The sequence below is a fragment of the Caloenas nicobarica genome, chromosome 6 (assembly GCF_036013445.1).
Source record: "Caloenas nicobarica isolate bCalNic1 chromosome 6, bCalNic1.hap1, whole genome shotgun sequence".
Taxonomy (NCBI): domain Eukaryota; kingdom Metazoa; phylum Chordata; class Aves; order Columbiformes; family Columbidae; genus Caloenas; species Caloenas nicobarica.
Window position 1 is genome coordinate 23,811,424 of NC_088250.1, and position 16,493 is coordinate 23,827,916.

General features: G+C 36.6%; 1 protein-coding gene across 8 annotated transcripts in view; it reads left to right on the plus strand.

The window, feature by feature from the left end:
• KCNH7 (potassium voltage-gated channel subfamily H member 7) overlaps positions 1 to 16,493 on the plus strand; it is a 224,974-nt gene that overhangs the window by 142,931 nt on the left and 65,550 nt on the right. For 7 of the 8 annotated variants that reach the window (XM_065637277.1, XM_065637274.1, XM_065637276.1 and 4 more), the window contains 3 exons: positions 5,038 to 5,466; positions 9,717 to 9,737; positions 13,530 to 13,744. In XM_065637277.1, the coding sequence (XP_065493349.1) occupies positions 5,038 to 5,466; positions 9,717 to 9,737; positions 13,530 to 13,744 (665 nt within the window). The remainder of the gene's footprint in view (positions 1 to 5,037; positions 5,467 to 9,716; positions 9,738 to 13,529; positions 13,745 to 16,493) is intronic. The other variant, XM_065637275.1, reaches the window with a different exon arrangement.

Consider the following 16,493-nt stretch of genomic DNA (forward strand, 5'->3'; position numbering starts at 1 on the left):
TTCTGACAGTTTCTACACCACACTTAATTTATCTTGTGCAAAGTTTTCGTGCATTTGAGCTCCTTTGATTTGAGTTTGGAAAGTCTAAATCTAGAGAAGACTAAATCTAGCTGCCAGTTAAGGAGCCTGAGAGCAGCTACCGCTGTTTTTCCCTTTGGTTGACTTATCTGAAAGCCCCTTCAGGTACTGGTTTCTGGATAACTACTTCTCTGCATCAACAGGAAAGCAGCAATGCTGCTAGAGATGCTACAACAACTGACTGAGTGATTATTTGAGGAGATGTCATGACCTACAGTTGCTGTCTCCTAGGGATACCCTTCTGCAGTGCTCAGGACAGGAATCCCGTGTGCATTGACTTGGGCTAAACAGACCTTGGGATAGCACATAGCAACTACCAGTAAGCTTAAAACCACTAAAGGAATTGTAGTGAAAGTGTTTCTCTGACTTTGCCACTGTGTCTAGCATGTAAGCGTACATTTTCATCACTAGAAGTTTGAGGAGTACCTTCCCTGTAACAAGGCAGTATTTAGTATCACTTCCCTTCCTTTTTACAGAATGCTTGCACAAAACAGAGAGGGGAATTACTTGCCATGTCAGCGTATTGGGTTACTAAAGAAATCCTTATTCAGTTATGTTCTTGCTGAAATACCCCATTTTCAAAATGAAATTTGTATTGATGAGCAGGTAATCTGCAACCATGATTATGACTGTTGATAAGGTCTTTTTTGAACCAAGATTTTTTCCCTGCCACAAAATTCCATGAAATTCTATATGACAGTATTTAGTTTTGAAGAATTGCAATTTTCCATTAATGTTAACATTTCCCATTTCAATACTTATGGAAAAGCAAGGCTATTAATTTTTCTTATCAAGGTAAGGTTTTTTCCTACACTTTTTTCAAAAAACTATCAACCAAAATATTTTATTTCCATGAATTCTAAATATCTTCTCCTTTGACATCCAAAAATATGAAACAGAATTTTAAAAAAGCTTTCAGAAGGCAAGAAAAGTCAATTTGCGTTTGGGACTTTGGAGATAATATCTGCAAAGAGTTTAGAAGTGTCATTTCTTATCTGTAGTGTATTTTTTGACTGAGTTCTGCTATTTAGAAACTCTAAGGGTTAGCTGAGATAGCACAGAGAACAAATGCAACTAACAGATTAACGCATTTGCACATTACTTATTCAGTGAAGCAAGGCTGGAAAGGAGGAGGTGGAATGTAAGCCTGGAATTGTGACTCAGACTTGACTGCTTTCCTCAATTGCTCTTAGCAAGCCACTGTTAAACAAAACCTCTGACTCAGCATTAATAAGAACTTGGCAATCTAGTCTTCATCTTCAATAAAACATAAGGATTTTAATGTAACATTGTTTCTAGTAAATAGCTAGTTGCATTTCAAAAACGTTTTTGTATTGTAAGCCAAGAAAAATTTGCTCTGACATCATACCTACAGAAAGAAGGGGTTGTCCACTTTCAAACAAAAGATTTTACCCTGTAAACAGCATGCCAGGAAAGCTTCCACTGACCCTTCTAGTCTATACCAGGGCAGCAGGCCTGGGGCCATGAATTTTGCTTCATGACAAACCGTATTATTACTGAGCTGAGCAAGGAATTGTATTGTAAACTACAAATTCTGAATGGGCCTCCTGATAGCTTTAGCTGCAGTGCTGCAGGAGAGAGCTGAATGTCCAACACATCATAGAGCTCATTATCTATTCATTGAAGAAGAATAACAATGCTCCTCCTCTAAAGTATATTCAAATTAAAAAGCAGGAAATAGGGATTTTAACGTTGAGATTTTTTATTACAGTTTATAGAAGAATAGCACAAAGCTGCTCAATTGAGTTTTCTATTTCATGCCCAAGAGTCTTAGCAAGAAACAAAATTCTCACTGAGTATTCTTTCCAGCTGAACTGCAGTTAGACAGCTAAATCAGTAATGCAGTATAACATGGTCATATTAACTTGGTGAAGCAGAAAAGACCATCTGCACCACCATGAATGTGACTAAAATAGAGTGCCAGCAAAAAGCCTTTAACAGTGTCTAATGCCAGAATACATTATGGTCGGTATTTTTAAGAAGTTCAGTGTAATTGATGAAAATAAATAATATTATTTGTTTCATTTTTTGATGCAATGGGCTTAAAAATTGGTTTATAAACTGCTTTACAACTTCATTCTACATACATTTAAAAATAATAAAATTATGTACTTCATTAATTTAAACTGTAAGCAATTTGTTCAAATATTTAGGAAGTTAGAACTACGCATGTTCCCAAGGTGCACTCTGCTGAATATCACTATGCAGCCTGAAAATTGGCACCTCTGCCTGCTGTTTAAAATATGCATGACTCTGGTTTTATGTAATAGAGATTTCTGTCTACTGTACTGTCATGTCTGTATATGCATTAGAGTAACAGATTCAATGCTAAATATCCGGAATTCAACAAGTTTTTTCAGAAACTGTCAAAAAAAAAAAAGGGGGGGGGGCGGAAATGTTGCATGAATGTATAGTTTAAATATGGGGGGAAAGGGTGGAAATAAATGGCCAGATTTCTAAATACTGAGATGTTATCAGTAGCGTCTTACAGGTTTTTAAATACATTTTCAATTACTTAGATAAAAAAGGTAGGAACAGTGAGGTGATATTATTTGTGGATGTTGCAAAATTATTCAGAATATGATATGAGATTTACAGACATAACCTATGATACTGAGTGGCCAAGTGATAAAACAGCAAACAAAAACTTTTATAGACATAATAAAAGAGACTAAATCATCTGTTACCAATCAAGAATGAAATCTCTCAGCTGTTATGAAAAAAATCTTAAATTAGCACAGGCTAGGCAGATAACTCGAAAAGGGAATCAAATATTAGGAATTATAAGGAAAGGGACTAAGATCAAAATAAGAAGCTGTTATGTCATTTCATTGATCCCTGAGTCTGGGAGTGGCTCGGGCCACTGTCAAAAATGAATATATTAGAAATGAAAAGAAATCGAGAAGAGTGAGAAGGATGATCAGAGGTACACAATACAGTTAAACAAGCATTCTCCAGCTTGGAAAAGAAGTATATGGAGAGGAATGTGACAGATGTATGAAAGTTGTAAACATTATTGAGACTATAAAAAGGGAACAATTATTAGCTATTTTTCATATCATAAGAACTATCACCCTTTCCAAGGCAATCGGTTTGTAGCAAGCAAGGGGAAGTACTTCTTCACAAAGGTATGCTAAAATTATGGTACTGTTCCATAAAGTATATTTCGCAGATCAAAGTACAACTGTATTTCAAAAGCACCTGGTCAAATTCATGGAAGAAAGTTACCCCCAACATTCAGTTTGTGGTTTGAACATAGTCTCTGGCTCAGAAAGTTTCTGAACTGCAGATAGGCAGAAACTGAGTAAATTTACTGGGACAAATACCTCACTGTAGTGGTTCTTAAGCTCCTTCTTCATGTATCCACTACCAGAAAATATTAGAGGTCCAACAGTGTGCTAGATGGACCTGTGGTATCATCTACTATGGTAACTTTATCTCTTACACAGCTTTTACTTTAAGAAGAGCAGGGCACTTTCACTTTCATTCATTTAGAATTCAAAATAAATTAAATACTAAATATATAGGACATTCACTTCAAAACACTACATGATCAAGCTCTGCCATCAATTGCACTGCACTTACTGTTGGCCATAGACATCAATGAAAGATTATTTCAAAACATTTCAAAATGAGATGATAAATTTCAGTGCTAAATATTAATGAACATTAGCTGGCTACAAACACTGGCAATTAAAACTGACTGGAAAAAAAAAAAGAAAAAGAAATCTTATCTTAAAATAGTTTTTCTTATCCCAGTAAGAGGGAATAACAAGACACTTTGAGATGTCCTCTGAGAAATAATTTTGCTATTGATTCACTGTGGAAAATATTCATGTAGCAAAGTGATGACTGACAAGAAACTACTAGATAAGTCAGAACATATATTCAATAACATCTAATCATTTCAATTATTTCAGTTATTTTATTTTGTTAATTTTTTTTAGCATTTCTTTTTCTAAACTGTTAACTATGGCTTCTGTACATCAGAAATCCCTGTGCCTCCATCTGTGAGTTCCATTACACGATACTTCAAAATCTTTGCTATCTAGGTTTGTGTTTTTTAGAGGGACAGTTTGTAGATTTTATGGTCCTTTCTTTATATTTTCTTTATTTGCACTATATTTTATACTTCCTCTCAACTACTAATATTTCTTACCATCACACAAAGTTGTTAGTCTTCCACACACTCAGAATAGCCCACGCTGCCATTCAATATACCAAGCCCAGCTAAGCCCAAAGCCATACAAATGTACAAAAGATAATTGCATTGAGTGGGTACGACTGAAGCTTGAGAGCTGTGTCACTGCTTTTTCTACTTGCATGTTCCTTTACTTTTCATTTTAAACTCATTCAACATAAATGTTCCATTTAATTTTAATATGTAAGTATCGGAAAGGATTGTGGCAAAACTCATACACAACTTACTTTTCTTTCCTGAAGGATTAGCACTGGTATCTTCCTGTTTAATTTGTAGCAAATAAATCAATAAATCAGCAGTACACTTTTAAGCACATGGAGTTTGACTTATAATAGAATCCACAAATACCTATTTCAAGATAACAGCTACAAAGCAAAGTAGTTCAATGTGTTCTAGTATTCTTTTATAGATGCATAGATTGTTTAATTTAGAAAGGACCATCAGAATGTATAACCTTATCTCTTTTAAAATAGATGGTAAAATCAACGCTATTGTCCTTATTGTGAGCTTGATAACTTAGGTCTGACTGAAGCATGAAATCTTTTAACACCATGACTATAAAAAACTTGCATCTATACAATAGTTCCATATTTACACATTCTATGGCTAAGTATTGTAATTTATTAGGAACAGGTAAATTATTTATAGCTATTATTATGCAGTGTGTGTGAAAAAATATTTTTATTACAATAAACTAATATGTGAGATTTTCTTCTTTTATATGTATTTACATGCAGGTAGAGTTTTTGGGTTCCGGTTACCTGGATTGAGACTTCTAACGTACAGAAAGCAGTCCTTACCACAGGAAGATCCTGATGCAGTGATAGTCGACTCATCTAAGCACAGCGATGACTCAGTGGCTATGAAGCACTTTAAATCACCTACAAAAGAAAGCTGTAGTCCATCAGAAGTGGATGACACAAAAGCACTGATTCAACCCAGTAAATGCTCGCCTTTGGTTAATATATCAGGACCTCTTGACCATTCGTCACCTAAACAGCAATGGGACAGACTTTACCCTGACATGATACAGACAAGTAATCCACTAACCCATTCCAGATCAAGGGAAAGCATTTGTAGTATACGGAGAGCATCTTCAGTACATGACATAGAAGGCTTTAACGTCCATCCCAAGAACATTTTTAGGGACCGTCACGCAAGTGAAGGTACGCCAGAAAGTCAATGAGTATTCTGTGATTTACTAAGAAAGGAAGTATTACAATTTTTCATAGTAATTATCATCACTGTTTAAGCCAAACTAAATATAATCAAGTGTATAGACACAAAGGCACACTAACAATATTAAGGGCCCAAATATGCCAGGCTTATTTACACTAAATACATCTTTTCATGTCTAAGCAGACCAATGAAATCATGGGGTTGCTCTTAGGGTACCATCTGCCTTCTGTGTGGGTATATACCAAAATCAATCATGTCCAACATTCCTAAAACTAATATTGGTGTTTGGGAGGGAAAAAAAATCAGGTGATCAAGTTAAAATTGCATGCATAGTTCTGCCAATACTCACATATATTAGATTGTCTTTGAGTGTAGGAAATCCTACTTCAGAGATTGATCAGTTTATTTTTTAAAAACTGTAATATGTACATTGTATGTTCACTGATCCAACAGTGAGACATGCTTTTTCTCTCACATCGGAGAAAATATCCTCAGCAACTCCATTGAAATGCTTTGTGTAATCCTTAGTGAAGTACTCAGTGGAATGTTGAAATGCTTAGTGTAAAATTCATGTAAGTGTGATTTTCTCTTTGTGTTAGTATATTCTTGCAACCAGCAAAATTTACGAAGATGTTTTCTCTGCCTTCTTTTTCTGCTGTCTCTCTTAATTATGCAAAGTCATGGAGCATGGTCCATGATTTCTTGTTGGAGACAGGCAGTTTGAGAAACTTGGGAAACAGCTTAGCAAACAGGGGTTTGAAAGCCCTGTGAACGCAGAGACACCTTTGAAACTGACCTGTGCGGGAAAGTGCTACATAAACAAAGCTTTTGCAGCCACTCTGGTCTGGTGACTTGAATTGCATACTTCTTATTCAAGCCAGATGATAAGGAATGTATGTGGAGTATTTTAAGAATTCAAAAATATATGTCATGGAAGATGGTGTATAGATTCATAAATTAGAAAGAAAATTAATTCTCATATTCAGTGAGTGTCTGGTTTTCTCCCATTCATTGACCGCAAGTGTAAAATTCCTTTAAGATCTCCTGGCTTTGGGAAGGTCCACATCAAGGGCTCTTTGCTTCTGTACATCTCCTAAAACATAAGCCTGAATGTTCCTTTGGCACATAGATTAACTCCTAGAATTGCAGAACTATTCCTTCCTGGTACTCTTACTATGATGGGTAAATATCTTTTTCTCACTTCTGTTTCTCTTGGACTCTGATTTTTTTTCAGTTCAAATGAACCTGAAAATTAAATTAAACCCATCCCAAACGATGCTATTTTGCTATATTACATGTTCACATTCAAGCCAAGATTTCAAGATCAGGATATGGAGGCAAAAATCTCCAAGGCTGAACCTTGGCATGTCTTTTGGACCACTGCATAAGCTTTATCTTGGTTTCAGCTTCCCGAGATATTTAATCTAAACTTTAAAATAAGAGACATTTAAAGACATCTACATTGTCAATTTCTATGTTCAGAATTTATTCTCATTAAAGCACTTCCCAATTGATCATTCTTCATATAGTTATACGATGACAATGTGTAAAAATAAGCTTGAATATTAAGTTTCTTTGGTCAATATGATACAAAGCTCATGTAGAAATTGCCATGATTTAATACTTGCTGCATGGAGGAGCGAAAATTTCTAGCTCCATTGCACAGAATAATATTTTTCTAATGTTAAATACTAAGGAAAAAAATTACTATGAGGTGTCAATAATTCATTTGAATTCCTATGATCTCTCATGTGATGTGATCATTTACAGCGTAAACAGATAAAACACTGCCACTCTGATTTCACTCTGCATAAGCTACAAAATAGTAAAGAATTTGGCCCTAAGTTTAGGTCATACATACACATTCTAAAAAAGTACAACAGAGCAGAGGATGGGTCTCAGAATTGCATTAGAATTAGTAACCATCCCTGATGCCATCTGTTTCCAAGCATATTAGAATTTGGCACCTTATGCTGAAATGATGTTTAAATTTAGCCAGCGAGTCCAGCTTGCCTTACTCAACAGTGAGCCATAAAAACGTATTGTTGCTATAAAACTATCCATGCAAGTTAGACAACCAGGATTCAGCCTAAATCATCTTCTCTGGACTCACAGATTCTGACCAGAAGCTGTAGATACTGTAGTGGAGAATGTAAAGCTCTAAGTAGAAGTAGAGTACAATACATAAAAGTAAAATACAGGGTGTTTCAAAAAGCTGTACCCAATTTCAAATTGGATCCATCTTTTTGAAATACCCTGTATAGTCCCAATGGGCTAAATTATGAGGCCTTTAATGTTGCAAAATGTATTACCCAAGGAAGCATAATGTTTAATGTATTTCCCATTCCATTTTTACTAGGATCAATAAACAAAATAATTCTGAATTTTCCTGAATCCTCTGAATACTACTACTCTGTCTGAAAACACAGTTCAGGATGCAGATTTTTTTTGTACATCTTCCAGTTCAAATAATATTATTGAATCAGCGTAACAGAATTCTGACAGAAGATAATAGCAGTTAGCTCAATAGTAACTACAGTTATTCACCCGCAGTCAAATTTATTTTTTGGAAGACCATGCAATTGAGAATTTAAATTATTTCATGTGTGAAATTAATTTATGTAGCCTAGTTGCCTATCACTTTAAAATTATCATAGCTGTGGCCATTATATGCTGAAAGGTATTACAATAAAAATGACGATTTAGGATTTTAAAATGAGTGTCTTCAATTGCATTCCATTCTAAATTTGCCTGACTGCAAAAGCTGCAAAAGCAGCAGGGCACGAACTGTGTCTTCCACCACCCAAACTCCAGCCAAGCCCTTGTCACCTGAAATGTCAGCAATCCAGATTCTGCAGGTGGGTACAGGTCCACAGGCACTTTTCAGGAATTTTATTGTCTTCAAAAAGTGACTTTAACAGTAACATCCCTGCAGTCTTCTGAAGAAACAGCAGGCTTCTGAGCCTAAGCCAGCCTACAAAATCTGCATGACTGCTGCTGGCACAAAGAGGCATCAGGGTGAAAGGGACTAAACATTCTCACACCCATGGTCCAGAGGGCCCAGCTCAGTGTCCCAAGCTCTCCAGTCCTCGGGAAGCTGAGGAAAAGCCAGAGAGGCAGCAGGTGTGACACGATGCCACAGACAAGGCTCAACGTCACCTTCTATTCCCCTCACAGGAGAAAGCCGTGGCCTTTTTCCAGCATGGGGCTGAATGGGCACACTGTAGGGACAGGGCTGCCACGGGGCGGGTGGGGGCACAGCCACCTCAGCCCTCACAGGTGGCCTGTCAGCGGAGGACCACCGCAGATGAATATCAGCTTGAGCCCAATGCCCCCTTGAAAGCGGGCAAGCTGATGGCGATGGCGGCAGCATACAGGGGCTGTGCACCCCGCGCTTGGCCCCTCGCTCCCTGCCAGCCCTCAGACCCACACCCACCCACACTGAGCTGCTGCAGCCAGGCAGGGGGCACGACAAAAAGGGACCTGTCATATGTGCATGAATAGGGCTGGAGTGTACCAATCCACCTGTGGGGCTTCTTTGAAAGAATAATAAATAATAACAACAACAACAATAATAATATTCTCCCTAAAGAAGTTCGACTAAAGAGGTTTGATCTCATGAGAGGATCCAGGGCCAGGTGTGCCTGTGAGGACAGACAGTTTTGCCACTGTTACCTTGTGGAAAGGCATCTAAGAGCTGAAGAGAGGTTTAAGGTATTTCTTTCTCCTCAGTGTTTCTCCAGTGTTTACTCAGAAAGGTGTTGCTCCACTTGCTGCTATGGTAAAAACTTCTCCTCGTGTGAGGCCTGGGCAGGCACGGGGGCTCTGCGCAGGGCGCCCGCGCAGCCCCACACCCCACACAGCCGGCTGGCCTGCCCCAGCAGCCGTGGGTGCCTCAGCCTCACTAGTCACAGGTGACTAATTACCACTTCGTGGGTTAGCAGTTTTGACATCCAACCCAGTGCTGGACTTGTGGAGAAGTAGTTTCGTCATGTTACTGTTAAACCAGGTTCTACTACTGGCTGATCTACTCCAAACTGTTCTACAGATTCTCTCTCAATTGTCAAAGTGACTTCATCTTGACTAAAAGTCTACATAATATAATCAAGGAAGTGCCAAAATGTTTCAATTCAAACCACATCCATATTTTGAAGCAATATTTTCTGCTTTTCCTGATGTAGATTTTAGTTGTCTTTTTTTCTCTCTTTTTCTTCACTTTTATTATGCTGAAAACCAGACAATGGTCGCAATGTCACAGGTAAAGTATTCATCTAGACTGTACCTTCCAGTGTTTCAAACAGCCACACTTTTTGGCATGTCACCTTGCCTGCTGTATGAAATGTTCAAATGCAACATTCTCATGCTGACCTCTCTGGCCCAGGTGCATTACTTAAATTGTATTTGTTAAACACGTAGTTATTCCCTTAACTATTGTCTCAAAGCACTAACTACCCATCCCTGGAAAAAGTGAAAGCACATTTAAACAGTCATTTGACTTAATTATATTTTACTTCAAAGAAGAAAGGGAAGGAGATAGAACATATCATAGTTATTGAACTCAGTACTGTTGTCTTTAAGCAGGTAAAACTTCCATTGAAGCTACTAGAAGTTTTGCCTGTGAAGGGATGCATAATCAGGCGGGGTCAGTAACAAACAATCTATGGTTATAAGGTGCTTAGTTTTCAGTTAACTATCTCAAAAATAAAATATTTGGTAATCAGGAGCCTTGTGGAAGTACCTTCACTTATTCCTCTTTTGTCTCCTTAAAACTAGTTTCACGTTCCTGGATGGCAGGGGGTATGGTTTTAAACTTCCTGTAGTATTAAAATGTGCATGCCAATTTCATGTTTAAATAATATCTAGTGCAGTTACAAAATTGTTTCTATTCACCAGCACTGAGCTACATCTTTTAGAAGCATTTTGAACATAATTGTTAAGTGACTTCTTCCATTTCTACAAAACAATTACTAAAGTGTTCAGTTTAATTGCAATATTTGTAGCTATGTCTTAAAATTGGTTTGTGACTTCATGCATGATGCAAAAAGTGTGTGTACCCAGTAAAGTCTGCTCTCTAAACTGCATGCAGTGCATGAGCTACATTCTGTTAAGCAATTAGTGGACTACGAAATCATTGCATTTGCTTTATGTGTATGTTGGCAAAATCTTGGAGAAAAAAAAAGTAGTCTCTGTACTGTAAAAAAACTTTTATAAATGTATTTACTGCTGGTGAAAGATGATGGATTGACAGCTCAGGAGAGTGTAATAATTTCTCAGTGCATTGTGTAAGCAGGGACAATGGAGTCCTACCATAAAAATGGGGACCTCAAACTTAACCTCAAAGAATCTCTTTTGTAGGGTAGGCAGAAGCACATCATTCTCCTTGCTTATTCAATTCTTGGCCACTCTGCTGAAACTGTCAATCAGGTTGCCAATTAGTGTCAATTGTGATTGTGATTTGCTATGGCCCTCTTTTTCTGCTTCCTGCTATAAGAGTACAGCAAAGGTCCACTATCTGTCAAGTATCAGCTCAGTTGCTGCCAACCTGGGCTGTACATAAGCTAGTAATGTTTTTCAATTAATTACCATTATCAGTGAGGTACATACCTACGTTTCAGCACTTTCTAAAGCAAAAGAAGGTGGATTTTAAAAGCAAGGTTTTATCCTCACTTGCAATTAACTTTAATCTAATGTTACACACGAGGGCATGAGTCTTAGCAAAGGAGAGAGTAATAAAAGGGATAAAAGCAATAAAAGTTTTAAATCCCAGAAAGCAAAACTTCAATGCAATTTAAGCACCTATAAAGTTATCATTTAGAAAAAAAAAATTAAAAACTCCACACCCTTCTTTATTTTCTAATCATGGATTTTCCTAAACTCCTTAGGTTTCCTTTTACCTTTGAGTTCCTTTGGTATCAAGAGTCTTGTTCATCTGACCAATGGCCCCAACTTGATACCCCACTCATGTCCAAGCCTCCTCAATATTAAAAAGCTGTTAATTGCTACGACTATGTTGAGAAGAAGAGCAGAAAAACAGCACTCTGACCCTACATACGTAGCACACACCAGACAGATTAGACACTTAGATGGTTTCCGAGGAGATTGTGAGCCCTGACGTATTTTGAAGACCACTTTTTAATAGACTCATGTAGATCACGTGAAAGATAGATTCAAGTCCTACCTGGGCCAAATGGTGTTTCAAGCACAATATTTCAATTCCTTGGTAGTGTCCTTAGTACCAGGCTTTTTAACATTCCTTGTGGGAGAAAAGTAGTGGCTTCTTCCTTTTTCCAGTAAAGCTGTTCCACAAAGAATATACTAGGTCCATTGTTTCAAGGAGAAAAAAAAATTAGTGAATTTGTAGTTTAGTGGTTAGAGCACTCACCCACAAGTTTTTGTTTCTCTTATATCAAATGGTCATTGGGCAAATGCAGAAAGTCTCACGAGCAGAACCATAGGATTGATCTCTCTCAGGGGAGCACCTGAACTGCTAGTCTGGAGCATCATAACCTCCCTTGTCATCCTGAATTCCTTTCTGCACAGTGGCACAATTTAAAATGGAATAGTAGAGGATTTCTGTCTCTGGCCCAGATTAACATATAATTAGTAAGAATTTAGGAGGTAGAAAGGACAGATATAAATCCTTTTAAGCTAAGAAAACAAATTAAAAGTCTGGATCTTCAGCAAGCATTCTAATTCAGGTGTGAGGGAAGATCAGCAGCCCTTCCTTAAAGAATATTTAAAAATTAAAAAAAAAAAAAATTGAGCACTGCCTGAAGCATTTCCCCACAAATATCTTCAGGCTGCTGGTTGCTTTTGACTTTCACTCGTTCACACATTGCAAATACAATGCAGCTGTTCTGCTGTTGACTCTGCAATTTACCCCATAGGCCTAATGCTGTCCCAGTGGCTGTTCCTGAATCATCACATCCCTTCTTGTTTCCCTCCCAGGAAGAGGAAGAATATACATCACACTGTTGCCCATAATAGAATTAGGATTCAGTAAGGTTCTCACATGGATCTGAAAAATACCCTTCAATTCCATACTTCCGATACATTGTTACTGACTGCAAAATGTGGGTTTTTTTCTTAAATGCATAACTGGATCTAGCTCTTGCTGTCTAAACATCTTTATAGTTCTTTTTTTCCAGTAATATTCTCACAAGCAAATTTTCCTTACTATGAATATTTTTGGTGTCTGGACCAACTTTACGATGACAGTGCAAAATAAGTATAGTGATCAGTTATATTGCTTTGTTATTGTATAAAGAAATCTGTCCAATATTGAAAAGAATAATTATAATGGACATGTGGCTCATAAAGTATCCAAACTCCATATTTTTTATCAATCATGATGTACTAAAGTAGTATAACATGTTTAAGTGTATATTAAATCCTCCATTAATATTGCGCATATGGTTTTCAATATTTTGTTGGTAATGACAATTGAAGAAATACATTTTGTGAATTTGTGATACTTCAAAAGGTTTTTAGGACAATTTTAGGTTAATATTTCTGTTGGTCAAGTATGGTGTTACTTGATGGGTCAACAAGGGTAGAGCAGGGGTCTACTCAATTTCCCAGTTTACCAAAAGGCGTTTTCGAACTAACTGTCATGTAAGCATGAGCAACAGTAGGGATGTGGTAAGAGAGCCTTTCCTCAGTCCAGACACATATAACCGTGCGCCCTATTTCTGCTTTTATAAACAAATGATAATATAGTCTTTATATTCAGCCAGAATTACAATGGAGCATACCAGTATACCTAGTGTCATGAAAACAAGTAAGGAGGGATGCATTATGTACTTTGCAATCCATTGACTCTATAAAAAATACTGGGGGCTATAGGTAAAGGAAATTTCATATTTAGATCCAATACTGTATTTAATTCTCATCAGCAATAAAGTTATATAGGTAGATAATTTTTAATATTAACAAGTTGTATAGTGAAAAATAGTTTTTAAATACACTTTTAATATATCCCACTTAAACATTAATGGTAACTTATGTCTCTGCATTTGTCAAGTACTAAATATGTGTTTTGATTTTTCAGGGCCTTTTAATCATATCAAGTCAAGTCTTTTGGGATCTACATCGGATTCAAATCTCAACAAATACAGTACAATCAACAAAATTCCTCAACTCACACTGAACTTTTCAGATATCAAAAGTGAAAAAAAATCTTCATCTCCTCCTTCTTCAGACAAAGCAATTATTGCACCTAAGGTGAAAGACCGAACGCACAATGTAACAGAGAAGGTTACCCAGGTAAGGAAATACCCATTATTTTAGTTCCTTTTCAGTTTTGTGGAGATAACTATTAGTGTATTCAAGAGATTGTTACTCTTTTCATGAATGATTTGGATCCAAAACAATCTCAAGGGCTTGAGCCATTACTTACTTTACCTCTAATTCACTTGAACATGAGGTAGTTTACAACACTAGATGATGTTGATAACTAACAAAACTTTTCAGATCTCCATTTTTTCCATGGAAAAAAACTGTAGTATGCACCAAGTGCCCCAAATAAGTCAACTAATTTCAGTGATTCCTGTCAGTCATAAATGTTAGTTTCATTCTTTTCTCTTTTTCTCAGCTTTATGAATTACTGATTAGTTCAAGGCACAACATAACAAATGGTAGGTGGTTGTGCCACTGATATAGGTCTCATAGTTACACCTTGTAATTTTTGTTCCAGTGCTTCCAGTTTTTCATAATTTGTACGTTTCATAACGTGTACATCAAAAACACTGTCAAAATGAAAAGCAGATACCTTTGGACTGGATGTATGATATATTCTTTCATACTTGGGAATGAGATATATGATTGAAACATAACTGAAAACAATTCAAGGTAGCATATTTCTTCACTCTAAGTCAGATACAGTGCCCTCTGAAGGCAACAGAAATTTTCAGCTAAATTCAGTATCAATTTTACATTTTTATTGTAATGTCATATGGAGATTGATGAGGACAGGCTACCAATGTGCAACATACTGAAAAAAAAAATATTGACATGACAGTATGCCAAATAACTTTTATAGTCTTAGTAAGCAAAGGTTCAGCCCTTAAATGCCCATCCACTGAGAGAATGAAAGAGGTTAGAAATGCTTTGTATTAGAGCACAGATATAGATTCCATAAGGAAGATCCTGTCAAGAGTAGCTTTTGACTTACTGCTGACCTGCCTTCCACAGACCAGACTGTGCCTTCTCTACATTGGCACTACGCCAGATATTTTCCATGCTCCTACTCCTTTTGATGGGTATAAAAAGGAATGTATTGTACACCCTCCTAGAGAAATAGAGATAAAAGTTCTATGAGTTCTATCTTGAGATCAGTTAGTGCCTAAAAAGTAATTGGATTTTTATCTTTCATATATATTGTCTTTGATAGCTAACTCGAATCTACAACTATTGTACTTTCTTCCTTGGTCAGTTGTGAGAGATTTAATCTCTTCTGGATCCATTTTGATATGGTTTAAATTATTCATAGTACTTATACATAGAAATATTTTCACAGATAATATGGCCAAAAGTCAAGTTATATTAAAAAGACTAATTATGTTATGTAAGCATCAGTCAAACTTGATTTTTTTTTTTAATTCTGACTGGCTAATTAGTTGGAGAGTGCCAAGTTTCTGCATACTAATGCCACTGTTATGGAGGTAAAAAATTTTTAAAAATCTATGTGTATTCTCCAAACAACTTAGATGTTATGAAAAAGTCCAATAGAAATGGCTTGGATTGGCTGAACCTTCCAGGAACGTTGATACTAACTGAATTCGAAAATAAATTTGAAATGCTGTATAAAAACCCTTCACAAAAGACTTCCAATTTAATTTGACATTGGCTTGTGTCCTCTTCTAGAAGTATCTCAACCAATGTGCAGGCTACAATTTGTGTAGCAAACTCTGATAATATACCATTCATCATAATTGAAAATAATTCCCCACAACTGTTCCTTTCTCTCTTACTATATTCAGTTATTGATGTTTTTAGTTGCTGCTGCAGCCTAAACTCTAGGATTAGGTACAGAGAAAAAATCCTAGGAGCTATAAATAAATGTAGGTCTACTAAATTTGATAGTCAAAGAACTGGTTAGCTAGTTATTTTTGAATTAGATTAGAAATAGACATTTAGGAGGTGAAAGTGGCTAGTTTTAGTTGTGTTTATTCTTCTAATACCCAGTGATTTCAATATGTTTTATATGAGTCTGCACTTTGAAGTTTCCACTGCATATCTGCCTATGTCTTTAAAATCTAGATCTCTTTGTGAAACTTGTCATAGGCCCATAAATCTATTTTGTACCTGCAGAATAGTGGAAAAGTGGTTTTGGAGGGTTTGAGTACAGTCTTGAGAATAGAGTATGGCAGAAATGTCAGATAAGATAATTAGGATATCCTCATGCTGGCACAGTTGTCTGATATGTTAATCTGTAGAAACAGCATCAAAAATGTACAGAGGGCAATATGACCTATTTACTCTATGGGACAATATCAGTAAATGAGCAAATGAGTATAAAATTGCCATGATAAGTTAAAAGATCACCTATAATCAGAGTAGTGACATTCTGAAATAGCCTTCTAATAAGTTAGGGCAGGAATTCCAAATATCTTTAACAGAGCCTGAGAAATGCATTAAAGAGATAGATAACACTATGTGCTTTTCTGGGATTGCAGGACTTGTTGACATGGAAGACCAGCTCCAGTCACATATTGCACTACTCAAACATCTATCCATTTCTCTCTTTGTAGTCCTCATTGTATGTCTCACTTCCTTTTCCTCAATCTTGCTGAGAAGTATTGATGCTGCAGCTATAACCTGACATTTTCACTACTGTGACTCCTCTCACTATGCAGCTCAGAATATAGAGACACAGACTCTGAGATGTGCCACGCTAAGGTATCAGTGAGCCTCGCAGTTGAATTACTGCATTCTGGATCCTCTCTCATGCATCAATAATATCAAAGTGATTATCAGCATCACAGGATACAAGAACAAGTTCTTATTTCCAGAG